Genomic DNA, 27225 nt, shown 5'->3' on the forward strand with positions numbered 1-27225 from the left:
GTAACTGGGTCCCAGCGCCGCTGTGGCTGCGGCTGCCTCAGCGACGACTCCCGCCTCCCCACCCCCCTTCCCAGGACTTCTTCCCGCCCGCCGCCAAGAGACCCAGACTGAGGACAGTAGGGCCGGATCGAGGCCGTTCTTCTGCCCCCATGGCTGGAGCTTCGTCTTCGAGGACTGGCTGAAGGCGACCCCCGCAGCTCCAGCGCGAGGCGTACACGCGCGCCCCCAGGCCATCGCAGTCTTCTCTTCCCTCCCTTCTCCACCCCTCCCCTCCTCCTCCGCCCCCAGCCTCCGCTGCGGCGGGAGGAAGAACCCTTTCCGACCATCCAGGAGAACCCAGATCGATTCCCATTCGGGGAGAAAGAAGAGACCCCCACACTCGGATCCCAGTGGCTACTCGCCCCAGAATCACGGAAGTGGCTCGCCGTCCATCCGAGAGCCCGCGCCCACTGCAGCCCCCCGACCCTCGCCCAGCCGCAGCCGCGTAGACAGCGCTCCCCAGCGTCTCCCCCCTCCCCCCGGCCTCGCCAAACCCACTCCCCGCTTGGGGCCAGGGCCGGCGATGCCTGGCAAGGCAGCGGCAGTGGCCGCGGCTGCTGCTGCTACTGCCATCGCTGCCACGGCTGCTGGCCCGGGTCGGGGGCTCCAGTCTCCGCTGTGGGGCTGATCCCGCAGCCCCGCCCCCCGAGCCTGAGGCCGCTGCTCCGCCGGGCGCCGGGCCTCCTCCGCCCGCGCCTCCGCCCCAGGAGCTGGAGCCAAGCGGGGAGCCCGGGCCCCGCGCCCAGGCCCGGACCATGCTTGGCCACCGAGCCCCGGGGGGCGCCGGGCCTTCGGATCCCGAACACCCGGCCCCAAATCCCCCCGGCGCCGCTCCACTGGCCTGTGCCGACTCGGACCCTGGAGCTTTGGAACCCCGACTGCCGGTGCGCCGAGGCTCTGGCTCGGCTCTGGGAGCCCCCCTGGATCCCCAGTTTGCTGGACCCTCGGACGTCTGCCTGGGTGCTGTTCCAGGGCCCCGGGTCTTGCCCTGCGGCCCCAGTCCACAGCACCATCGGGCCCTGCGCTTCTCCTACCACCTGGAGGGCTCACAGTCTCGGCCTGGTGAGTGATCCAGACAGCATGGGAGCCGGGCTATGGGCCTGGTACTGGGAACGGGTTCTTGTTCTGGGGCGCTCGCTTTAAGCTCCACAGAGGAGCTGGCCTGCTCACCCTGGCCCCTTGGGCCCTCTCAATCCCCATTCCTTCCCTTATTTCTGGGCCTTCCATCCAGTTCAGTCCTTCCAACCTCTGTCTCCTCTTCTGTCTCCCTTGTGCCCCCCCCCCCCACCGCCAACTCCCGTGGCTCCCTTCTCCTGTAACTGCTGAGGCTAATGGGAGAGGAAACACTCCAAGAAAGGAGGGGGGGGGGGCAGATTGCAAGACAGCAGTGAGGATGCGGTTGGGAAACAGCAGGGTTTTAGTTGGGGGAACAGGAGAAAAGAAATCTCCCATTAGCCAACCACCTACATTGTGCATGGCACTAAACTGGGTGCTTTGCATGGGCTCTCATTTCTATGTTGGTATCATTAGCCACGCATTGTAATACAGAAAATGAGGCTCAGAGAAGTCAAATAACTTGCCCAAGGTCACACAGCTAGTATGGACCCAGGATTCAAAAGCAGATCTGAGTCCAAAGTCTGTGATCTTTCTGCTTCCCCAAACTGAGGCTGGAGATCATGGAAGTAGTGCCAAGCCTTCTGCTTATGTGATTTTTCTCCTGTACTACTCAACAGCCCTGAAGTATGAGTGGAAAGAGAGAGGTGGGGGGGAGGATTGACAAAAATTGGGGTTTTGCCAGCTGTATGTGGCGGGAGGACAGGGGAAGGAAGGAGTAGAAGGTGCTGATGGGAGAGGGAAAGATGGGGGAGATCAGGCTGGAAGAGAGGGCTGGGGACTGAGAAGTAGGGAAGACAGCAGAAAGGTCAGAGGAAGCAGAAGGCAGTTTGAACAGAGCTGGTGGGCTGCTGGGCCAGGAGGTTGTTTGTGAGGATAAATCGGAATAGTTGCTCGGATTTGTATAGGTGGAGCACATCTAGGTCAGGCCTGGGGCCACAGACCTGGAGAGGCATTTGCACTGCCCGAAGTTTCTGAGGAGCCTAGTGGGACCTCTTCCATCTGGGAGATGTTTTCATGTAGGCCTGAGCCCAAGAGCCATAGTAAAAAGACTGTGCATCTGCTCTATCTTCTACCGGGACTGAAGTCTCTAGAGGCTTCTGTGGCTCACAGCCTAAACTCCACAGGTCATTGGGACTGTAGCAGTAGTCAAGCAGAAAGTGTGGGCAGGATGTGTCCCCTTGCTTGTGTTCTTGGGCTAGTTATGGATGGAACCTCTAGACGTTTCAGGCGCTCCCTCCTTGTAGGCTTGAGATAGCCAGCTGACGACAGGCCCTTTTCATGCTGTGCCTGGCTTCTTGCTTCTGCTGCCTTTCCAAACTCCCCTTGACAGATGCTGTGTGGAGGGGGCTACTCATACTCACTTTACTGTAGTGCCGTCTTCCAGATCCCCAAACACCCACAACACTCCCACTGTACATGAGTCTTTGCATTTGCTTTGCCTTCTGCCTGTAGCTTTTCCCCCAGCCCTCCCACCTGGCTTGCTCCTCATCTTTCGGGTCTCAGCTCAAATGTCACCTCCTAAAGACCTTCCCCAACCACTTTTAAGTAGGGCCTCTTGTGACTCTCCCTCACAGCTGCCAGTGTGCTTCGATCCTTGCATTTTAATACAATCTGAAGTGACCCTGTTGGATATATATCCTTGTTTATTGGCTGCCTTTGTCTACTAGAATGTGAACTCCTTGAGGGCAAGGGGATGGAGTCTGCTTTGTTCTCAATCATATCCCTAGCAACTGGCACTGAGCCTAGCATCCAGTAGGTACTCAGTAAGATCTTATTGAGTAAATTCCGGAACAGATGATACTAAAGGTGCTGAATAGATTCTCCGTAACTAGTATTGAAGAGTTCTGCCTTCCCTGTACTCTTGGTCTAGCAGACAATAGCTGGGAATGTCTAGACACCTGGTCTCTGGTGTCTCTGATCCATACTTGGTGGTAATCCTTTTTTTTTTTTTTTCTGTTACTGGGGCTTGAACTCAGGGCCTTGTGCTCTTGCTTAGTGTTTTCCTATGCAAAGTTAGTGCTCTACCACTTGAGCCACACCTCTACTTCTGGCAGCTTTTTGCTAGTTACATAAGAGTCTTAAGTACTTTTATACCTAGACTGGCTTTGAACCAGCATCCGCAGATCTCCACCTCTTTTTTGCCAGTTCTGGGGCTTGAACTCAGGGCCTGGGTTCTGTTCTGAGCTTCTTCTTTTTTTTTTTTTTTTTTTTTTTTTTTTGCTCAAGGCTAGCACTCTGCCACTTGAGCCACAGCACTACTTCTGGCTTTTTCTGTTTATGTGGTACTGAGGAATCGAACCCAAGGTTTCATGCATGCTAGGCAAGCATTCTACCACTAAGCCACATTCCCAGCCCAGATCTCAACCTCTTGAGTATCTAGGATTACGGGAATGAGCCACCAGCCCAGCATTGGTGGTGATTCTGAGTATGACTTCCTGCTCCACCAATCCTTCCAAATTACGAATCACAATACCTTCCTCACACCACTTCCCTTCTTTCTCCCCTACAAAGCAACACAATGTGAATTCTCAGGATCCTTTCCCCCAATAAAGTCCTTGCCTCTGTAATTGCATGGCTGGGATCTTTTTGTTTTTAATCCAAAACAAGATTTGTCAGGGAAAGATCTAGACTCCCATTCAGCCATTCCAGACTGACTCACTGTGTGACCCCTGGTTCACTCATTGGAGTGAACCTCAATTTCCTCATCTAGAGAATTGAGGAGTCTAGGAGATATATACTGGTTTCAAAGCCTGCAGCCTACAAAATGGTATAAATCCTCAGCAACCAAGAATTTAAGAACTAAAATAAAATAATAAGAGAGAAACCCTTGTGAGGAGGAGGTGGAGGAATTACTCAAGCCCTGGCAAGGCGGGCACTGGGCCATGTGATTCACAGCAGCATGGGTTGTGAGAGGCCCGCCTCCCCCATTGCCCAGCCAACCCAGGGGTAGGCACAAGTGGCTTGCTTCTCTCTCCACGGGACTTTCCTATAATTGGCCCAAAGAGGGCAGGGCGTGCGTGTGCGTGTGCGTGTGCGTGTGCGTGTGTGTGTGTGTGTGTGTGTGTGTGTGTGTGTAAAGGAAGGAGAGGTATTCCTGAACTTCAATTAAAGGGTTGAAGCATTTTTATCCACATGTTAAGATTTCCCTGTGCCTGCTAACTTCCTCTCTCAGATTACTGAAGCTTTTTAAATTGAACTGCTACAATTTGAGCCTACTGGCCCATCCTGGCTGGGAGGGGGGGAACTTTTGAAAACAAATTTTACTGTTATTATAAAAGTGAGGTACTGATGGGTTACAGTTATATAAGTCAAGGAAAGAGTAAATTTCTTTTTGGTCAGTATCCAGTGCCAGTGTCACCCCTTCCCTCACTTTCTCCTAGGTTTTCCTTCCTGTCCTCACCCACAAGTTGTATAGTTTCTTTTCAACATAGTGAGTACTACTGCTGCATTTGTTCACCCTTTGTCAGTAAGGGGGGATTTCTACAATAATAATTATATCTTATCCCTGTGGAGAGGCTTAAATTGCCTCCAACTTCTTTGTGTTTTAGTTATCCTGTTCCATTCCTGTTAGCGGGAGGTACCATTGGTATTATGCCTATTTTCCAGGTTGATAATACCTAAAGCTTCATTAGGTCACTGGAATAACTCAGTGAGATGCCAGAGAGTGTTGGAAAGGACTTCCCAAGTACAAGTTTTTGCATAGGGATTTGGAGGAGTCCTACTCTACTCTCTAGGGTTGAGACCTCCATTGTTCTTCCACATGGTTGGAAGAACCTTAGAGCCAGATCCCAACTCAGTCGAAGACATGCATCAAGCACTGGTGGCTCATGACTGTAATCCTAGATACTTAGGAGGCTGAGATCTGAGGATCAAAATTCAAAACCAGCCCAGGCAGCAAAGTCTGTGAGACTTTTTTTTTTTTCCACTTAAGCATCAAAAAGCTGGAAACGGAGCTGGGAATGTGGCTTAGTGGTAGAGTGTTTGCCTAGCATACATGAAGCCCTGGGTTCTATTCATCAGTACCATATACACAGAAAAAGCTGGAAGTGGCGCTGTGGCTCATGTGGTAGAGCACTAGCCTAAAGCAAAAGAAACTCAGGAACAGTGCCCAGGCCCAGAGTTCAAGCCCCGGGACTGGCAAAAAAAAAAAAAAAAAAAAAAAAAGCTGGAAACAGCCAGGTACTGGTAGTCATACTTGCAATCCAAACTTCTTAGGAGGATGAAATCTGAGGATTATGGGTCAAAGCCAATCCAGGCAGGAAAGTTCATGAAACTCTTATATCCAGTTAACCACCAAAAAGCAGGAATGTGGTTCAAGTGGTAGAGTGATAGCTTTGAAGAACAGCTCAAAGACAGTGTCTAAGCCTCAAGTTCAAGTTCCAGGACCAACACACAAAAAACTGGAAGTGAGGTATGGCCCGAATGGTAGAGCACCAGCCTAGAGCAAAAAAAGCAAGAGTATAAGGCCCTGAGCTCAAGTCCCAGTACTGGCATAGGCATATATGCACATGTGCATGTGCATGCATGTGTGTGCGTGCACGCGCACACACACACACACACATGCACACAGGCATTGCACCTGATGCTAGAACAGTTTCATAGATATTTTGGGAAATTGAGCCAATGCAGGAGGACAAATGAGGCTGGTTCCTTCTGATTTAGAGCCTGGGGCACCTTTCGAGACCTTTAAGAGTTAAATTTGGGGGCTGGGAATGTGGCTTAGTGATGGAGTGCTTGTCTAGCATGCATGAAGCCTTGGGTTCAATTCCTCAGTACCACATAAACAGAAAAAGCCAGAAGTGGCACTGTGGCTCAAGTGGTAGAGTGGTAGCCTTGAGCAAAAGGAGCTCAGGGATGGTGCCCAAGCTCAGAGTTCAAGCCCCAAGACTGGCAAAAAAAAAGAGTTAATTTGAAACTGGAAAAGTCCTCAGACACTGTCTGAACCTGGGTTTCCCAAACTGAGTGAGCATCAGAATTCCTTCTTGACCTTAAAACAATTTCTTGCTCTACCTCAAGGCTCCAAAATCTTGGGAGTTAGGGGCTGGGAAGGTGGCTTAGTGGTAGAGCGCTTGCCTTGCATGCATGAGGCCCTGGGTTTGATTCCTCAGCATCACATAAGCAGGGGGGAAAAAAAGCCGGAAGTGGCGCTGTCGCTCAAGTGGTAGAGTGTTAGCCTTGAGCTGAAGAGCTGAGGGACAGCGCCCAGGCCCAGAGTTCAGGCCCCACATCGGACCCCCACCCCCCCAAAAAAATATTTTGGGAGTTAAAATCCAAGAATCTAGTTTCAAAAGATTCCAGGTGTCTGATCCATACCCTAGCTCTTTTTGCAGTTGACACAGGAGAGGCCCAGGGAAGCACTTATTTAGTTATTTAGTGCCATAAGTCAGCATTAGACTCTCTCTCTAAAGTCCCCTTTCCATGTCCCTACATGGGTCTCCTTCAACTTATCCCCAGACTGAAAGAGAGATAAGAGATCTAAGGTAGAATGGATCTTCGCAGGCATAGGTGCAAACACTGGCTCCCTCAGTTTACCTTTATCCCCAGCTGTTGTAGCTGCCATTTGGAAGTTTTAAGTTAGAAGGCTGGTCGTTTGAGACCTCTATGCAGAAGAAATCCTACTATCATGGGGCCCAGCCCAAAGGAAGAGCCCCAGAGTACTGACAAGGAAGGAGTGTAGAGCTAGACAGGAACACACAGAAGGTAGCTCAGTTCAAAGATGGGAGCAAAGGCATGGAGACATGGGGCACTGGTAGTGGGAAGGATGGAAGGATAAGCTGACAAAGAGTTTTTCTCTGCTAGGGCAAACAGTAATCATTGGAGGGCTTATAACAGGGAGATGATGTGCTCAAATGTGGGGGTTTGAAGGCTTTCCAGAGGTGCATATGGAGAATGGGTGAAAGGAATGCAAGAATGGAAGCTGAAGCATGAGTAGGGGTTTTAGCCATAGCAATGAGAGGCCATGGAAGCTCAGGTTGCATTCTGGATAGTGAGGAAAGAAGGTGTAATAATCAGTTAGGACCTGGATGCTGGTGGCTCAAATGTGGAATCTTACCTATTCAGGATCTGAGATCGGATGATTATGTTTGAAGCTAGCCCAGGCAGGGCTAGCTGAGTCCCTGGGACTCTTATTTCTAAGTAACCATGAAAAAGCCAGAAGTGGAGCTGTGGTTCAGTGGTAAAGCAACTGTCTTGAGAGATTAAGTAAGAGCACAAGGGTCTGAGTTCAAGCCCCATTACTGGCACACACACACACGAGAGAGAGAGAGAGAGAGAGAGAGAGAGAGAGAGAGAGAGAGAGAGAGAGAGAGAGAGAGAGAGAGAGAGAGAGAGAGAGAGAGAGAGAGAGAAACATTTGAGTACTAACATGGACAGGCCTTGGTAATGTGTTAGATGTAGAAGCGGGGGGAAGAAATGGCACTATGGTTCAGTTGGTAGAGCACTAGCTTAATGAGTACCAACTTCAAGTCCTAGTCTCAGACAAAAAAAAATAGAAGCTGTAAAAGAATGTTTCTGAGTTGCTTTCTAAAACCAACTATAGTAACCATATGGATAATAGTGAGGCCATCTATCTTCAAGAGAAGGAACAGACATAAAGGAAAATAGCAAGTTATATTTGAGGTATACTGAATTTGAAGAATCTGGTCGGGGGCAGGGTGAGGGGAGACATCGAGGTGATGACCAGCAAGCATTTGTTTGCAGGATTTGAAACGTCAGAGAAGAGGCCTGAGACTAATGTTTGGGACTTTTTACCATCAGCATATACGATGGCCCTCCTGGTGGCACATGGGGAGAGTGTGCATGGCCTGAGGTCCATTGGCATCATTTTTTGTGTGTATGCCAGTCCTGGGATTTGAACTCAGGACCTGGGCACTATCCCTGAGCTTTTCCTCTAGGCCAGCGCTCTACCACTTGAGCCCGAAACTCTACTTCTGGTTTTCTTTTTTTCTTTTTTTAGTAGCAATTTATTGGAGATAAGAATCTCACGGGCTTTTCTGCTTGGGCTGGCTTTAAACCATGATCCTCAGATCTCAGCCTCTTGAGTAACTAGAATTATAGGTGTGAACCACCAATGCCTGGTGGCCATTTGCATATTTGAAGGTAGTGAGCTCACTAGAATCATTCAAAACATACATTCACTACTTGCCCAAACTTTGCCTTAGAAATGACTCTTGGGAAGCCAGATGCCAGTGGCTCATACCTATAGTCCTAGCTACTCAAGAGGCTGCGATCTGAAAATCTGGGTTTGAAGCCAGCTCAGTCAGAAGAGTCCATGAGACGCTGATCTCTAGTTAACCACCAAAAAGCCAGAACTAGACTCATCATTCAAGTAGTAGGGCACCAGCCTTGAGAAAAAAGATCTATGTAAGAGGGTGAGGCCCAGAATTCAAGCCCCCAGAATTGGCGCGTGCGCACGCACACACACACACAAGTTTCTTTGGGGTAACAACTTATAAAGCATTATTTTTGTGGAGCTAAGACCCATTTTACATACTGGAGGTGGGGGGTAGTCATTGGTTATTGCAAAGAATTGAGGAAACACTGAAAGACAATTAAATATTGGTAAAGTAGATGTGTGTGATGTCTTGATATTCTAGGGCCTCTTAAGAGGGCTCAGATGAAGTTTGGTTGTAGAAAGGAGAAGGATGCCCTTAGGACAGGAATGGGTGGTAGGCTGTGAGAGAGATTTTTGGAGAGCAGTAGTTGAGATTACTGGAATGTGTTTGAGGGGGAAAAAGACTTTTTTTTTGTCATCTGGGGCCTTCTAAACACACATTATAGTTTGTAAAGTTTCTGGGTAGCTATGCTAAAGACTTCCCCAGATAGGACTAAAGGAGTTGATGTTTCCATTTAGATGATGGCAGCTTATAATCCTAGCTACTCTGGAGGCTGAAATAGAGGATTATGGATCAAAGCCTCAAAGACAGACAAATATGAGAGACTTATCTCCAATTAAACAGCAAAAAAGCCAGAAGTAGAAAGTGGAGGTATGGCACAAGTGCTAGAGCTCCAGCCTTGAGTTAAAAAGCTAAGCAAGAGCACAAAGCCCTGAGTTCATGCCCCGTACCAGCACACACACAAAAAATCACACACTGAGACCAGTGGTTCACACCTGCACTAGGATCTAAGGATAAGGGTTTTAAGCCCGCAGGAGCAGGAAAGTCCATGAGACTTTTGTTTTTGTTGGTTGTGGGTATTGAACTCAGGGCTTGGGCACAGTCACTGTTTTTGTTTTTGTTTTTTTTTAATATCAAGGCTAGCATTCTACCACTTGGAGTCACAGCGTCACTTCTGGTTCTCTGGTGGTTTATTGGAGATAAGAGTTTCATGGACTTTCCTGCCCTGGCTGGCTTTGAACTGTGATTCTCAGATCTCAGCCTTCTGAGTAGCTAGATTACAGGCATGAGCTACTAGCTCCTGGCTTGAAACTCTTATTTCTAAGAAAAATCCATGAGATTTCTTATCTCCAATTAACCATCCAAAAGCCAGAATTGGACATGTGGCTCAAGTGGTAGGGTTACAGCCTGAACATAAAAGCTCAGAGAAAATACTCAGGCCCTGAGTTCAAGCCCCTGTACTAGCACACAAAAAAAGCCAGAAGTGCAAAGTCCCGAGTTTAAGCACCAATACTAACACAAGAAAAGAAAAGAATTGGCTTGGGCACTGGTGGTTCATGCCTGTAATCCTAGCTACACAAGAGGCTGAGATCTGAGGATCAAGGTTCAAAGTCCTGAGAATCTTTCTGTAATTAACTAGCAAGTAGCCAGAAATGGAGTGGTGGCTCAAATGCTAAAATACCAGCTTTGAACAAAAAAGAAAAAGTCAAATAGAGAGCATGAAGCCCTGAGTTCAAGCTCTAGTACTGATGAAAAAAAAGCACACAAATAATAGAAGTTTCCTAGTGTGAATAGTTGGCACATATCCTTCCTCATACTCTTCAGCCCTTTCTGGTATCCTCCCCCTGGGGGAGGGCCCAGCTAGGGCCACATCCCACAAAAGGTGAATGGCAACTAATAGTAACCCTGGACAGACACCATCTATGGATATACCTTTCTGGGGACCACTTAGCTAAATGCCTTAGGCAGATCTGGAGCTGGCCAGACACTGGCTGGGTGGAGCTAAGACATGTCTGGAATGAGGGCAGAAAGCACAGTCTGCTGTTGGCTAGCCTCTCTGATTGAAGTTCCCTCATCTGAAGAGAGCAGATACATTTGGAACAATCAATTCACCTTCAGCCTGGAAGGCATCACACCTCCAGAACACCTGGAGACAAGGATATAAGCCAGCAGCCAAAGGAGTCTCAGCACCCCTGGCTCTGTTACTGATTGATTTTTGTGTCTCTTGACCTTCATCTCTGCTCAGGGAGATGAAAGTTCCCCTATTTTCATATCATTCATACATTTGTCTGGCATATAATTTGGCAACTATAAACACTTGGTGAGCAAATGTACAAGGATTACAGTGGTGCACACTTGTAATCCTAGCTAGTTAGGAGGCTGAGATCTGAGGATAAAGATTCAAAGCCATCCCCACCAGAAAGTTCATGAGATTCTTTATATTCTTTTTTTTTCTTTTGTTAGTCTTGGGGCTAGAACTCAAGGTCTGAACTCTGTTTCTGAACTTTTTAGCTCAAGGCTAGCACTCTTATCACTTTGAGCTACTAGCCCCATTTCTAGTTTTCTGGTGGTTATTTAGAGATAAGAGTCTCAGCCTCCTGAGTAGCTAGGATTGCAGTATGAGCCACTGGTGCCTAGTTGAGACTCTTATTTCTGATTAACTACCAAAAAGCCAGAAGTGGAGTTGTGGCTCAAAGTGGTAGAGTGCTAGCCTTGAGCACTAAAGCTCAAGGACAGTGCCCAGGTCCTGAGTTCAAGCCCCAGGATCAGCACAGAAAAAACATAGGAGAGAGAAAGCAAAGAGGAAGGAGAATATCTCTTTAATGTGTCCATTGAATGCCTACTATGTGTTGGACTCAGTGCTGTCAGGTATGCCTGTCCTCAGGGATGAATTCTTAGCACAGATGCCACCAGATCACAAGGGAAGGGGGCTGGGAAGATCCTTGTGTTGAGACCTGAAGGATAAAGTAGGAGTCCAGAGGTAAGGAGAAAGTAGAAAAGCTGTTCAGACCTTGGGAATGACATGTGCCAAAGCCCCAGGGCGGAAGAGAGCACTTTCGAGGAACAGACAAGAGGCCATTGTGGCCTGGGGGTGGGGGCTGGGAAGTATTTCTCTGCTTAGGCCAGCTTTGTCCCTGTGCTCAGGAGTTTGGAGTTCATCCGAAGGCAAGGGTTGCCCATGGCAAGGCTGAAGGAATTGAAAGGGAATGGTAGAAGGCCCTGAGGATGGGGGAAAACCAGTAAGGAGGTTGGGAGCCTGCAACTGCGTAGATTGCAGAGCCCTCTCAGGACTTGGGGACTCTCTGTGAATAAAGATGATAGAAGACTGGTGGAGAACACAACACCCATCTAGGACATTGGTTGATTGGAGGTATTGTCTCTGGGATGGGGGAAGTCAGGAGATTGGGATATGTTTTTTTTAGGATGCAGGGAGTCTGAGGAGGTTCCAGGAAGATGGGCTGGGAATGTGGCTCAGTGGTAGAGTGCTTGCCTAGCATGCTTGAGGACCTGGGTTCAATTCCTCAGTACCACATAAACAGAAAAAGCCGGAAGTGGTACTGTGGTTCAAAGTGGTAGAGTGCTAGCCTTGAGCAAAAAGAAGTTCAGGGGCAGTGCCCAGGCCCTGAGTTTAAGCCCCCAGGACCGGCAAAAAAAGGAGGTGACAGCACCTCACACAGGCCTCAGCTGTGTCTAATCAGGAGGCCCAGAGTAAGGACAAGAAACTGGGGAGCATAGGTGTGTGTGGCTTAGAGCTCAGGTGTCTTTGTCTGTCCCAGCTACCCCATGGCCTGTGCAGGGAAGGAGTTAAATTCACCAAAGGAAGGGGCCTGTGGACAGTGGGAAAAGGCGGGACTGGCAGGGTTGGCCCATGGGAGCCGCAGCTGGCAGCTCTTCCGCCTGGCCTGCTAGGCCCTTGCCTTGTTGAGCCTCACTACTGCCGCTGCCTGCCTGCCTGCCTGCCTGCCTGCCTGCCGCCGCCGCCGCCGCCGCTGCTACTGCCGCCGCTGCCACCACCACCGCCCACACTGGGCCTTTTGCCTTCACCTTCCCTGCTTTCCTTCCAGCCTCTTCCCAGCTCCCCTGGTCTTGGCCTCCTTACCTAATGCATTCCAGGTGTAGATGAGGCCCCTATCCCACCCTCCCTGGGGCAGCTGGGGAGGGGGCAGCAGGAAAAAGCATGGCTCTGTCTCACTGTGCATCATTTAGGGTGAGTCTCTCAGTTTCCTTGACCTCTCCTCTTTAGGGGGCAGAATACCTTCAGAGAAGGTCTCTGTTTGGACCTTTGTCTCTGGCGATGGGGAAAGCCCTTCCCCCCAGCTCTGCCAACTTCCGAAATTTCAGGTGACTTTAAGCAAGTCACCTCAGTTCCTCACCTGTAAAGTGGGGTTGTTAATTCCTCTGCCTAGGGCAATAAGGATTGAACTGCTATCAGCCAAGTTCACAGCCTCAGGCAGGACATATTGTAGTCACGTCCAGTTCTTGGCCCAGGCCTGACCTCTTGTTCCTGTCCCATTGCCTTTCTGTGCCTGCCTCCTCCAGTTATTCTCAGGGCCCTACTCAGACTTTTTTTTATCTGTCTCCTTTCTGACTTGTCCCCTTCCTTCTTCTGTCTTCCTCTACGGATATCGCGGGGCCTCTAGTTTTCCTGTCTCCTTGTCCAGGCCTCTCATAGATGAGAGAGGAGATGAGTGGGCTTGGAGGTCCCTGAGGTAGAGGCAGGGACCATCCCCCTAGTAGCTTTGTCCTCCCAGGGAGGGGAATCCCAGCCAGCGTGGCAGCCCCAGAACTGGCTAATTACTGCCCCCAGTGCTCCCTGCTGCAGCTCCACTCCCTTCCCTTCCTGTCCTCTGAAGTCCCCAGCTCCTCCCAGGGGTGGAGCTACACCCTCCCCCCTCCATGTCCTTCTCTGGCCTCTGGTCCAGAGAAGCAAGGAGGAGGTGGCCAGCCTTCACAGCAATCAAGCGACTGGGACTGGAAGAAGGACGGACAGCTTCTCATCTGGGGTAGTTGTGTGCTGTTATGTTTGTGTGTGTGGGGGGGGTGTTTTTGTCCCCACAGGTCTGTTTTGTGTATCTTAATATTTTTATTTCTGTATGCCTAGGTGTAAGTTTGAATATTTCTGTATAACCACATGTGTCTTGGGGTCTATGTGTTGTGCATTCCAGATTATATGTTATTTTATTTCTAAGTCTATAGATACTTCTGCTTATGGTTCTCTGTAGATCTTATGTGTTGGTTAGTTTGTCTCGGTATCTGTCTAGTCTATATTCATGTTTGTCTCTGTCTATTTTTGTGTGTGTGCTAGTACTGGGGCTTGAGCTCTGGCCCTCAGTCTTACTTCAAATTTTAAATGATTATTTAAGTAGTTGTACAGAGGGTTTCAACTCAACTTACCAGTTTAGCGTACATGCATTTTTTATGAATATCACCCCTTTTATCGATCTTTTGCTTGGTTCTTTTACTCATAGCTGGTAGTCTACCACTTGAGCCACTCTTCCAGTTTAGGCCTTTTGCTGGTTATTGGAGATAAGTCTCTAGGATTTATCTGCCCAGGCTAGCTTGAACAATGGTCCTCAGATTGTCTCTGCCTCTTGATTGTCATGAAGAGTGCCACCTACTTACTTATTTTGGCTTTTCCTGCCCCTTCTTTCTGCCTTAAAACCATCTGATAAATCAAGCACTCTGTCCCTGAAACACGTTTCATCCACACCCCCTATACTTTTCTTCCCAGGACCATTTTCTCTCTCTCTCTCTCTCTCTCTCTCTCTCTCTCTCTCTCTCTATATATATATATATATATATATATATATATATATATATATGTATGTATGTATGTATGTATGTATGTATGTATGTATGTATAGGTATACATATATATATGAAAATTTTACATTTTATCATGGACTGCTCAGGTAAAGGACATCTTTTAATTTTTCTTTTGTTGGTTGTGGGGTTTGAACTCAAGGCCTACACAGTGTTCCTGAACTTTTTCAGTCAAGGCTTTTCAGCTCAAAGTGAGCACTCTACCTTTGAGCCACAGCACCAGTTCTGGTTTTCTGGTGGTTAATTGGAAAAGTTAAGAGTCTCACAGACTTTCCTTCCTGGGCTGGCTTCAAACCGTGATCCTCAGGTCTTAGCCTCCTGAGTAGCCAGGATTACAGGTATGAGCCACCAGCACCTGGCAAAAGCCATCTTCTTTAAAAGTCTTTTCCATTCCCCCTCCACATGTGACTTTTTTTCAGTAGTTTCTGAAAATAGGTTTTGTGATACTAGACACAGACATACTTAGAATCTAGCCCTAACACAATTACCTCAAGCTAGTTATTTTGCTGCTTTGTACCTTGGTTTCTTTCTTTCTTTTTTTTTTCTTTTTTTTAAATTGGTCATGGGGCTTGAATTCTGGGCCTGAGCGCTGTCCCTCAGCTCTTCAGCTCAAGGTTAGTGCCCTACCACTTAAGCCACAGTGCCACTTCTGGCTGTTTTCTGCTTATGTGGTGCTGAGGAATTGAACCTATGGCCGCATGCATTCAAGGCAAGCGCTCTACCACTGAGCCATATTCCCAGCTGTACCTTGGTTTCTTTATCTGTAAAATGGAACAGAGTTGTTAGGAAGACGAACATAACGCTTAGCCTAAGTAGATATTCAACTAGCAATTGAATTTTTCTACCTCCTGTCCTCTACTGAAAAAAAATACAGCTTGAGTTCCAAAGAATTCAGTGTGTGTGTGTGTGTGTGTGTGTGTGTGTGTGTGTGTGTGTGTGTGTGTGTGTGTGTGTGTGTGTGTGTGTGTGTGTGTGTGTGTGTGTGTGTGTGTGTGTGTGTGTGTGTGTGTGTGTGTACTGGAACTTATGACTTCTCTCACTTACTTGGCTTTTTTTTGCTAGTGAAGACTAGTGTTCTACCATTTGAGCCACACCTCCACTTCTGACTTTCTGCTGGTTAGTTGGAGATAATTTCATGGATTTTCTGCTTAGGCTGGCTTTGAACTTTGGTCCTCAGATCTCAACTCCTGAATAGCTAGGATTACAGGCATGAGCCACCATTGCCAAGCTCCTAAGAATTCTGACTGTTCTTTGATCCCATGCTGTCTTCTGTAGGTATTCTACACAGACAGAAGCTGATCTCTCTGAGCAGGACAGAGCAAAAAGAAAATTCCATTTCAGGACACTAATAAGTACTGCATGAACCAGCTTCCTGGCCCTGCTCAGGCCTAAGGTGTGGGACAAGGGGCCTCCATAGCTGGTCTCCAAGGACCAGAGCATTTCACATAAGGAAAAACATAAACAGTAGAGATAGAAGGATCTTTATGGACTGTAACTCAGATATTGGGATGTGATGGCTGCAAGTTGTATTTGTTTGAGAAGTTACATTTGACCTGGTTGTAGTGAGCTCAATCTTGTGATCCTAGTGCTTAGAGTAGGGGAATCTCAGAAAAATTTGAGAGACCCCATCTTAAGTCTGGTTGGGTGTGATGGTGTGCACCTGTTATCCCAGCTACACAGGGAAGCACAAATAGGATTTCAGCTCAGGTTGGCCCAGCCATAAAGGGAGATCCTATCTTTAAAAATCAACACAAAAGACTTGCAAAAGTGGTGCCAATGGAAGAATCTTGTCTGTCTTGAGTTCAAACTCCAATACTACCAAAAACAACTTTTTTTTTTTTGGGGGGTCCAGTTGTGGGGCCTGAACTCTGGGCCTGGGCGCTGTCCCTCAGCTCTTCAGCTCAAGGCTAGCACTCTACCACTTGAGCCATAGCACCACTTCCGGCTTTTTTTCTTATGTGTTGCTGAGGAATGGAACCCAGGGCCTCGAGCATGCAAGGCAAGTGCTCTACCACTGAGCCACCTTCCCAGCCCCCAAAAACAACTTTTAAAGAAATAATTAGGGCTGGGCACTGGTGGCTCACACCTATAATCCTAGCTATTCAGGATACTAAGATCTGAGGATTGAGGTTCAAAGCCAGCCTAGACAAGAAAGTCTATAAGATGCATCTTCAGTTAATCAGCAAAAAGCTAGAAGGAAGCTTTGTCTCTAGTGGTAGAGCACCAGCCTTGAGCTAAAAAGCTAAGGGTCAATGCCCTGGCCACCCTTATACAAGCACCAAAGAGGAAGTGGGGGGGGGGAAGAGAGTGGGAGAGTGGGAGAGAGAGATTACATATAAAAAGCCATATTTCTGGATTCTCTTGAAATACTAGGAGATCTAACAATACAGGGCCCTATTCCTGCAAAGTACTAACTATATGAGGGGAGGAGCTACTGTTCTTACATTAGTGAGGCATGTGCTCTGCAGTTTCTCCCAGTCCCCAGCATTCCTTTTAAGTGTGTGGTTTATCTTGTGTTTTTCGAAAAACAGTATAAATCTAGACAAGTTTTTAATATTAGCGCAGTCAAACATAACACATTTTAGGCATTTTATTTATTCAGAAACAGGCCAAATTCTGAAGTCAATTAATTACATGATATAATTCTAATTTATTTGTTTCAGTCCTGGGATTTGAACTTAGGGCTTCAGCACTGTCCTTGAACCTTTGTGCTCAAGGCTAGTACTCTACCACTTGATCCACAGTTCCACTTCCAGCTTTTTTGGTGGTTAATTGGAGATGAGAGTCTTATAGACTTTTCTGCCCAGGCTGGCCCATGAACCTCAGTTCTTAGTCTCCTATGTACTAGGACTACATGTGTGAGCCACTAGCTCCCAGCCGTTCTAATTAGAGAGAGAGAGAGAAAGAGAGAGAGAGAGAGAAAGAGAGAGAGAGAGAGAGAGAGAGAGAGAGAGAGAGAGAGAGAGAGAGAGAGAGAGAGAGAGAGAGAGAGTGTGTGTGTGTGTGTGTGTGTGTGTGTGTGTGTGTGTGTGTGTGTGTGTGTGTGTGTGTGTGTGTGTGTGTGTGTGTGTGTGTGTGTGTGTGTGTGTGTGTGTGTGTGTGTGTGTGTGTGTGTGTGTGTGTGTGTGTGTGTGTCGGTCCTGGGTACTGTCCCTGAGCAATTCAGCTCAAGGCAAGTGCTGCTCTACCACTTGAGCTACAGCGCCACTTCTGGTGGCTAATTGAAGAGTCCCACTGACTTTCCTGCCTGGACTGGCTTTAAACAGCAATCCTCAGATCTCAGTCTCCTGAGTAGCTATAATTATAGATTTGAGCCACTGCCACCATCAATGAAGAGTATATATTTTTTATTCTAATTTTTAAAATTGCCTTTAAGTAGTTGTGCCAAGGGTTTCAATTCACTCACCATTGTAATACGGTGTAAATGTTACTGTTGGAATCTTACTTTATGAAACAGTGGTTACTCTATTTTATCTGTACTGCCTTCCATTTTGTCCAATTCCTTCATTTACATAGAGATCATTCATTTTGGGGAAGGGCTTCTATGGAACTGTCCTTACTTTATATGGCTGGGATATCTTTTGGTGCTGGAATTGGGACTTTGTGCTATCTCTATTGGCTTTCCTCTCACCCTCACCCCCAAAGCTGGAGCTTTACCATTGAGTCACAGCTTCACTTCTGGCTTTTTCTTTTGTCTGCCTGAGGTAACTTCGAACCACTATCCTCAGATATCAGCCTTCAGAGCAACTAAGATTAAAGGCATGAGCCAGCAGTGCCCAGCCAAATAATGCCTTAAAAAATCAGGGGTTTGGGGCTGGGAAGGTGGCTCAGTGGTAGAGTGCTTGCTTTGCATGCATGAGGCCTTGGGTTCAATTCCTCAGCAGCACATAAGCAGAAAAAGTGGTGCTGTGGCTCAAGTGGTAGAGCCCTAGCCTTGAGCACAAAGAGGCTCATGGACAGCACCAAGGCCCAGAGTTCAGGCACCACAACCGACAAAAAAACAAATCAGGGGGCTGGGAATGTGGCTTAGTGGTAGAGTCCTTGCCTAGCATGCATAAAGCCCTGGGTTTGATTTCTCAGTACCACATACACAGAAAAAGCCAGAAGTAGTACTGTAGCTCAAGTGGTAAAGTGCTAGCCTTGAACAAAAGAAGTCCAGAGACAGTACCCAGGCCCTGAGTTCAAGCCCCAAAACTGGCAAGAAAAATAAAATAAAATAATAAATAAAAAAGACAGGAATCTTGTTAATAAAAAATCAGGTCCTCCATTTTGTGAAAGCTTAGCTTTGCAGGAGGGTGCACTCTTCAGGAAGCTCTTACTTGCCAGAATGGCTCCCATTTTCCAAAGTGTCTTCACTGTATGGGAAACACCCTATTTCTCCAGAGTTCTTACATTCAGCAGACTGTAGTGGGCTTCAGAGAAGAAACTTCTGGACTGCACACAGCGTTCCTGTAAACATCAGGTTTCACATGTGACAGAGCTGTGTGTGCCTGAACTTTCAAAAAGAACTTAACACCAACCCAAGCAAGTTCTGGATGCACTGTACTGGAAAATGGCACCAGGGAGCTGGGCTGAGCTCACAGGTAGCCCCTGCTCGCTCTCTCTTTTTTTGTCATTTGTGGGTCTTGAACTCAGGGCTTGGGTGCTGTCCCTGAGCCTCTTTGTGCTCAAAGCTAGCACTCTACCAATTGAGCTACAGCTCTGCTTCCGTTCTTTTGAGTCGTTAATTGAAGATAAGAGTCTCATGGGAGCTGGGTGCTGGTGGCTCATGCCTATAATCCTAGCTACTCTGGAGGCTGAGATCTGAGGATCAAGGTTCAAAGCCAGGCTGGACAGGAAAGTCCACGTGAGACTCTTATCTCCACTAAACCAAAACTGCAAATTGCTCTGTGGCTCAAGTGGTATGGTGCTTGCCTAGAGCCGAATTGTTGAGGGACAGTGTCCAGGCCCAGAATTCAAGCCCCAGGACCAACCGGAAAAAAGTCTCATGGGGACTCTTTTGCCCGGGCTGGCTTCCATCCGTGATCCTCAGATCTCAGGCTCCTGAGTATCTAGGATTACTGGCGCCCCTGCTCTTTTTAATTCAAACTGAAAGGCCTCTCCTTCCTCTAAGGAGCAGCCTTCCCTGAAGGCACTTTTCTGTTTGCCATTCTTTCATTTCCACTCCCTCTGTTCCCTTTTCCCACCCCACCCCAATCCAAGGAATTTCAGCATTCCTGGGGCCTGGCCTACCTCAGCCAGGAAAGGCAAAGATTTGGAGAAGCTTGTTCCAGCTATGAGAAGGCCTGAACACTTCTGCCAACCCTAGCATCTCAGTAGGTTCTCATTGGAGCCATACACACAAGTTCCTCTCATTTAAAAAAATGGAGAAGTTAATGTCCTGGGTTCTGAAGCTATGTTTCCCAGATTACCAGGGAGTTAATTGTCCAAGGTCCACTCTGAAGCTCTAAGGGCTATCTTGAGATTAAGCCAAAGCTTCAGCTAGGAGAAGGGAACCAGGATGCTGCTGGTTAGGGAGAAGGGAAAGCAGATTGCTGAGGTTACCAGAAAGAGGTGAGAGAGAAGTAAGTTCTGGTTTCCAATGTGAATAGGCCAAAGGAGGAATCCTTCTCCAACCTAGCTAGAAGCTGGACCTGCTCTGCCAGTAAACCTAAAAGCATGTGCTCGGGGCACCTGCCAAGCAGGGGCATGCAGCCACCAGAAATGCTTTTTGGAATGATCTGGCTATGTCAACAACAATAAGTTGTCATGGGAAAATTCAAAACTCAGCTACACTTCTTGACATACATTTTATCCTTTTGTGTGGTTTGTATTTTGAATTGTATTTGGATGGGGGGTGCTAGGCCACCATGGTCATTTCACTGCCTGGTTGGCTTCTGACAGGAAGCCAGCCTAATCAGCAGAGCTGTGGAATTGATTCAGAATCACCTGGATTCAGAATCCCTCTCAGTCCATTAGTAGCCTTTTGCCTGTGGGCTTGCTTGTCTGTGTGAAGTTGTGTGGATTCCTTTTCTGATTTTCAGTGTGTCCAGGGTCACTGTGCTATTTCTCTTCATTGTCTCATAGGCTCCCCTAAACCAGGAAACCACTATTATCATATTTGCAAGACAAGGAAACCGAGGCACAGCTAGATGAGGACTCAGGGCTGCTTTGGTAACAAATGGTGGTATTGGGATTTGAACTAAGGTCTGCCTGATTCCTGAGTCAGTTCTGAATACAGATGCTGTAGTACCTTAATCCACACAGGATCCTTAATCTTTTCTCTCTTCCCCTCTCCTCTTTCTTCCTTCTCTCCCCTCTTCCTTCTCTTCCTCCCCCTTGCCCTTTTCCCCTTATCTCCTCTTCCCCTTTATCTTCCCTCCCACTTTTCTCCCCTTCTCTTGCTCTCCCCTTCCCCTTTTCCCCCCTTCTCTCCCTCCCCCGTCACTTTTCCCCTTCTCTCCCTTCCTCCCTTCTCTCTCCTCCCCTCCCCACTTCCTTTCCTTTCTCTCTCTCTTTAATGTTGAGGATCATGCTAGGCAAGTGTTCTAACCCTGATCTATACCCCCAAGCCCATCTCTGTTTTTTAATAAATAAGACCAAATTGAAGATTATCCCTGAAATAATAATAGTGTCATAGGTATCCATTGGTGCCCGCTGCAGGGGGAATTGGGAAGACCCCCTGCCTATATGAAGATTAAATGGGCAGCAATCTGGGGCCTTGTTTGCCATGTGTGCTCATTCACTCTGAAGTTGGAGGTGTTGTTCCAGGGATAGAGCACCAGCCAAGTGAGCAGAATAAACTAGTGCAAGACCCTGAGTTCCAATCCCAATACCAGCCCCCCTAAAAAAGTTCATCCTTGACTAGGGTTGCCAGAATTAGTTCCAGAAAGGTACAGCTAGATTTGAATTTCAGATATACAACACGTAACTTTTTAAGACAGGTTGGGAAAACCCAATCTAAAAATCAAAATGCTCTGAAATTCAAGTTTTGGAGTTTCATGTTAAGTGACATCTCTATAAACATTCCCAAATCTAAAACATTTCAAAATCGTAAATGCTCACTCTCATAAGCATTTCAGATAAAGGACATGAAAACTGTGCAGGAACCTTGTGTGTGTTTTTCAAACAGGGTACAGGTGCAATAGTTTGTGCCTGTAATCTTAGCTACTTAGGAGACAGAGATTGAGAGCATAGCAGTTTGAAGCCAGCCCGGTCAAAATGTTAACCAAGAAGTCATTTCAACAAACAAGCTTGAGTATGTGGAGCATGCCTAATCATCCCAGCTATGCCAGTTGGCCCTATCTGAAAAATAAATAAAACAAAAAAGGACTGGGGGCATGGCTCAAGTAGTAGATCACTTGCTTAGTGTCTTGAATTCAAATCCCAGAAAAAGAAACGAAAAAAGCAAAGAAAAGATACAGGATTGTAAATATGGGAGAAAGTGGAGGAAGGAGTAACAATATCAAAAAAGAAATGTACTCATTTTTTTCCCGCCGGGGGCCTGGGTACGGTCCCTTAGCTCTTTTGCTTAAGGTAAGTGCTCTACCACTTTGAACTACTAGTTTTCTGTTAGTTAGTTGGAGATAAGATTCTAATGGACTTTTCTGCCTGAGCTGGCTTTGAAACATGAGCCTCAGATCTCAGCCTTCTAAGAAGTAAGAATTACAGGTGTGAGCCACCAGTGTCCAGCAAGATATGTATTCTTTACCTGACTTATGTAACTGTAACCCCTCTGTATATCACCTTTAAAATAAAAATAAAAACAAAAACAAGTAAGTTTACAGCCCATGGTGGCCTGGAACTCCTGACCCTCCTTCCTCCACCTTATGAATACTGGGAATACAGGCATGCCTTTATCACCACACCCATGAGAAAACACTATTTCCAGCATGAAATATGCTTTCCCTAAAAATGTTCATTGTTTCTCCAAGATTCAAATTTAATTGGGTATCCTGTATTTTATTTGGCCATCCTCTCCCTCGCCTCTCCTTTCCCTGAGCTTCCCTGATAAACTAACCCCATTGCACTTCCTAAACCACCACTTCATTTTTCCTGAATGGCTGTCTCATATCTTTTTTTTTTTTTTTTTTTTTGGTCCGGTCGTGGGGCCTGAACTCTGGGCCTGGGCGCTGTCCCTCAGCTCTTCAGCTCAAGGCTAACAACGCTCTACCACTTGAGCCACAGCGCCACTTCCAGCTTTTTTTCTTTTTGCTTATGTGGTGCTGAGGAATCGAACCCAGGGCCTCAGGCATGCAAGGCAAGCACTCTACCACTGAGCCACCTTCCCAGCCCCCTGTCTCATGTCTTTAAGATTGGGAACATAACCAGGCTCCTCGTGGCTCATACCTGTAATCCTAGCTAGTCAGGAGTCTGAGATCTGAGGACTGAGGTTCAAAGTCACTTCTAGTAGGAAAGTCCATGAGAGAGTTATCTCCAATAACACCAAAAAGCCAGAAGTAAAGTAGTAGAGTGCCATCCTTGAGGGAAAAATCCAAACCAGAGCATAAGGCCCTCAGTTCAAGCCATAGTACTGACAGAAAGAAAAAAAAGAAAGAAATGAAGGGAGGAAGGGAGGGAAGGAGAATGGAGAAACCCTATCCCAGAGGGGAATAATTTTGAAATACATTATAACTATATGAGAAAATAAAGTGCCTAAATGAGAGCTGTTTATTAACACTGGGAGGGAAAAGAGAATCAAGCTCTGTTTGGGAGGTGAGCACTAGCAAGAGGAAGTTGGGCTAAGGAGGAAGTAGGACAAACATTGTCTAAGTAGTCCTGGTGCTTGAAGTTAGGGCCTGGGCACTGTCCCTGAGCTTTTCTTTTTTTTTTGGGGGGGGGGGGGTCCGGTCGTGGGGCCTGAACTCTGGGCCTGGGCGCTGTCCCTCAGCTTTTCAGCTCAAGGCTAGCGCTCTACCACTTGAGCCACAGGGCCACTTCTGGCTTTTTTCTTTTTTGCTTATGTGGTGCTGAGGAATCGAACCCAGGGCCTCAGGCATGCAAGGTAAGCACTCTACCACTGAACCACCTTCCCAGCCCCTGTCCCTGAGCTTCTTTTGCTCCAGGCTACCACTATACCACTTGAGCCACAGTGCCACTTCCAGCTTTTTCTGTCTATGTGGTACTGAGGAATTAAACCCAGGGTTTCATGCATGCTACCACTAAGCCACATTCCTAGCCCAATTTGTGACCTTTTCTGAAGGTATTGGGATTTGTATTCATGGCCTTGTACTTGTGAGGCTAAGCCACAATTCCAGTCCCTTTTCTCTCTTTTTTTTTTCTACTCCTGAGGCTTGAACTCGGGGCCTGGGCACCGTCTCTGAGCTTCTTTTTGCTCTCAAAGGTAGCACTCTACCGCTTGAGCCACAGTGCCATTTCTGGCTTTTTCTTTTTCCCTCTTTTTTTTTGTTTTTGTTGGTCGTGGGGCTTGAATTCTGGTCCTGGCCACTGTCCCTGAGCTCTTCAGCTCAAGGCAAATGCTCTACCACTTGAGCCACAGCACCACTTCTGGTTTTCTAATGGTTAATTGGAGATAAGAATTTCACTGAGTTTTCTGCCCGGGCTGGCTTTGAACCAGGATCCTCAGATCTCAGCCTCCTAAGTGAGCCACCACTGCCTGGCTTCCAGCTTTTTCTGTTTATGTGGTACTGAGAAATCAAACCCAGAGCTTGATGCATGCTAGGTGAGCACTCTACCACTAAGCCACATTCCCAGCCCTCCCTGGTTTCTTTTTAGATAAGATCTCACCACTTCCTGCTTGGATGACTACGTGGATTGTGATTCTTCTATTGTTTGTGTCCCTGCTGACAGGTGTATGTGCACTTTTCTGCCCACTGACCTGGAGCTATGGTCCTTATTATTGTAAGGATCCCAAGCTATTTATTATTATTAAATAGTTATACAGGGGTGTTACATACCAGAAGTCAAGTTAGAGGACAATGCATCTTGGTCAGTGTCACCTCTTCCATCATTCTACCCTCTTTCCCAATCCCATCCATATCCTCAATTTACATAGTTCATTTTTAAAAATTGTTATTATAAAGGTGATATACAGTCTTGAGCTGAAGAGCTCTGGGACAGTGCCCAGGCCCAGAGTTAAAGCCCCACAACCGACAAACAAAAAATAAGAACTACATTTCTTTTTCGAGAATGTCACTCCTTCCCTTGTTCTCTCAGTTTGTGACTTTTTTTTAGATGAAATTTTTTTTTTTTGGTCGGTCATGGGGCTTGAACTCTGGGCTTGGGCGCTGTCCCGGCACTCTTCAGCTCAAGGCGAGCGCTCTACCACTTGAGCCACAGTGCCACTTCCATCAGTTTGTGACTTTTTTTGTCAGTTGTCAGGCTTGAACTCTGAGCCTGGGTGCTGTCTTTCAGCTCTTCAGCTCAAGGCTAGCGCTCTACCACTTGAGCCACAGAGTTACTTCCGGTTTTCTGAGTGATTTATTGGCGATAAGAGTTTCACGGACTTTTCTTTCTGCCTGGACTGGCTTTGAACCATGACCCTTAGATCTCAGCCTCCTGAGTAGCTATGATTATAGGCATGAGCAACCAGTGCCTAGCTAAAACAATATTTTTAATTGCCTTAGTTCAGTTTGTGACTTCCTAAAGCACTGGGGTCCACCTCTCTCCCTCCTGATTCCCCTCTTTTCCAACTTCCCTTGGAGAATAGAGTTAAGAAAAAAAATCCAATCTGAGATCTGAAAGTCAGCCACTGCCTGGCTATATTACCTTGGGCCAATCACTGCCCTTCTCTCTATATTTTTCTCTCTCTGCCTTCATCTCCACACTAGAAACTGAGCTGACAATCTCTGTCCACCGTACCTGGGACTCCAGGACACTCTCGAATCTATGTATTTCATTTAGTCTCTTATTCTGTAGGGTTTCCTGAAAGGTAGCAGAGAGAATGAAGAGACAAGTCCATCTGTGGGCTCCCAGTGGCAGAGGGTGAGCCAGGGCAGCATCATGGAGGATGTCAGGATTACCCAACCCTGAGGACTAGTAGTATAGCAGAGAGGAAGGAAAGTCCCATAGGTGCTCTGACAAAATGGGTAGGGCTTGCCCAGGAAGGCCCATGTACTTAGAGGCACAGGTCCAGGTAGGCAAACAGGAAGTCCCTGGGCCCCAGGTACCAGTGTGACTGTCTGCACAGTAGGGTGCTTGGCTTTGCTTACTGGTTGTTTGTCTCTGCCAGCTATTCGGTATATCTCTCACTTTCTCTGGCCATGTGTCTTTTCAACTGTTTCTCAGCCTATGCTTCCCTCCAGGTGATTCATCCTCCTCAGCCCCCACACTCAAGAGGGAAGGCAGGCAGGATCTGCCAGGATGTGCAGAGCAGGATAGCTAAGCAGCCCAATTGGGCCACAAGGAGAGGAGCACCTCCTCTGTCCAGGCCCGGCCCTGTCTGCTCAGGTGGGGAAGGACACTGACTCCTAGAGCAAGGTACTGGGTGGGGGACCCACTGGGTATAGGGACCATGTTCCCTCAGGCTGGGAAGGGCCTTTGGCTTGAGTGTCCTGGGGCCACTCTTGCTAAACTACAGCCCGAGGGGACTCGGGTCTAGGTAAGCTGCTGTTAGCTAGTCCTTCCTTCCTAGACTGGGAGACCTAAATCTCCTGTGACTTTCTCTGGCTGTTTGACCTTTTGAAGAAAGGTGTGGGTCTGGGAAGATGGCTCAGTGGTAGAGCACTTGCCTTGCATGCCTGAGGCCCTGGGTTCGATTCCTCATCACCACATAAGCAAAAAGAAAAAAGCCAGAAGTGGCGCTGTGGCTCAAGTGGTAGAGCGCTAGCCTTGAGCTGAAGAGCTGGACAGCGCCCAGGCCCAGAGTTCAGAGTTCAGGCCCTACGACTGACCAAAAAAAAAAAAAAAAAAAAAAAAAGAAAGGTGTGGCTGTCTCTCTTCAGGTTTTAGTTTTTGGTTGTTGCCCTTTATGACTGTATTAGGGTTTGAACTCAGGACCTGGGTGCTATCCTTGAGGGTTTTTTTTTTTTCCTGAAGTCTGGCACTTTAGCTACAGCTCCAGGTTGGCCTTTTGCTGGTTAATTGGAGATAAGAGTTTCACTGCTAGGGCTGGCTTGGAACTATAATCCTCAGATCTCAGCCTCGGAAAAGCTAAGATTACAGGCTTTAACCACTGACACCTGGCATTTTTTTTAATGTTTAAATTGTTGTACAAAAGGGCTTCAATGTAATATATAAATTATGAGTATGATGTGTCTTGATCAATATCACCCCTTCTATTGTGTGAAGCTGTATGTTTTTGAAGCAGAGAGAGCAGGTGGCTTTGTGATTGTGTGCATCCCTGGGCTAAGAGCTGGGATGCTATGGACATATTGTGTTGTGAATATGACACAATTAATTATGCATGTGTTTGATTCTGAGTATGTGGTGCTGTGTGACTTTATGCTGTTTTGCTGTTGTGCGAGATTGTGTTTAGCCTGTTGTAATGGACTTTGCATGGTAGTAGTCTTTGTGTGTACCCATATGTGACACCACGTGACCCTGCAATTTGAAATATAGTATAAATGACACTATACTTTGTGACTCAGTGACATCTTGTTTGAGGGTTGTATAAGTAAATGTATGAAAAAAAAAGCCAGGCACTGGTGGTTTGTCTGTAATCCTAGTTACTCAGGAGGCTGAGATCTGAGAATCACACTTCAAAGCCTGGGCAGGAAAGTCCATGGGACTCTTGTCAGAAAGTCCTTGGAACTCACCAAAAAACGGGAAGTGGTGCTGTGGCTTAAAGTGGTAGAGCATTAGCCTTGAGCAAAAGATCTGAGAGACAGCACCCAGACCCAGAGTTCAGGCCCCATGACCACCACCAACAATAACCTATATATATTTTTTGTCAGTTGTGGGGCCTGAACTCTGGGCCTGGGCACTGTCCCTCAGCTCTTCAGCTCAAGGTTAGCACTCTACTACTTGAGCCACAGTGCCACTTCTGGCTTTTTGTGCTTATGTGGTACTGAGGAATTGAACCCAGGGCCTCATGTATGCAAGGCAAGCACTCTACCACTGAGCCATCTTCCCAGCCCTTATTTTTCATTTTTATTTTTTGCTGGTCCTGGGGCTTGAACTCTGGGCCTGGGCACTATTCCTGAGCTTCTTTTGCTTGAAGCTACTGCTCTCCACCACTTGAGCCATAGCACCA

The 27225-nt window shown here is 47.2% G+C and overlaps 1 protein-coding gene across 4 annotated transcripts in view; it reads left to right on the forward strand.

Annotated features, from left to right (window-relative positions):
* Nucleotides 1-738: 738 nt before the first annotated feature.
* The window catches only part of Fgd1 (FYVE, RhoGEF and PH domain containing 1), a 66273-nt gene continuing 39786 nt past the window's right edge, over nt 739-27225 (forward strand). For 2 of the 4 annotated variants that reach the window (XM_070040393.1, XM_070040394.1), the window contains exon 1: nt 739-1101. In XM_070040393.1, the coding sequence (XP_069896494.1) occupies nt 795-1101 (307 nt within the window). In that variant the 5' untranslated portion in view covers nt 739-794. Of the gene's footprint in view, nt 1102-13157; nt 13277-27225 lie in introns of those variants that run through there. The other 2 variants (XM_070040395.1, XM_070040396.1) reach the window with 2 other exon arrangements.

Source organism: Dipodomys merriami, unplaced genomic scaffold (assembly GCF_024711535.1).
Source record: "Dipodomys merriami isolate MVZ:Mamm:240054 unplaced genomic scaffold, mDipMer1.0.p SCAF_3, whole genome shotgun sequence".
NCBI lineage: Eukaryota > Metazoa > Chordata > Mammalia > Rodentia > Heteromyidae > Dipodomys > Dipodomys merriami.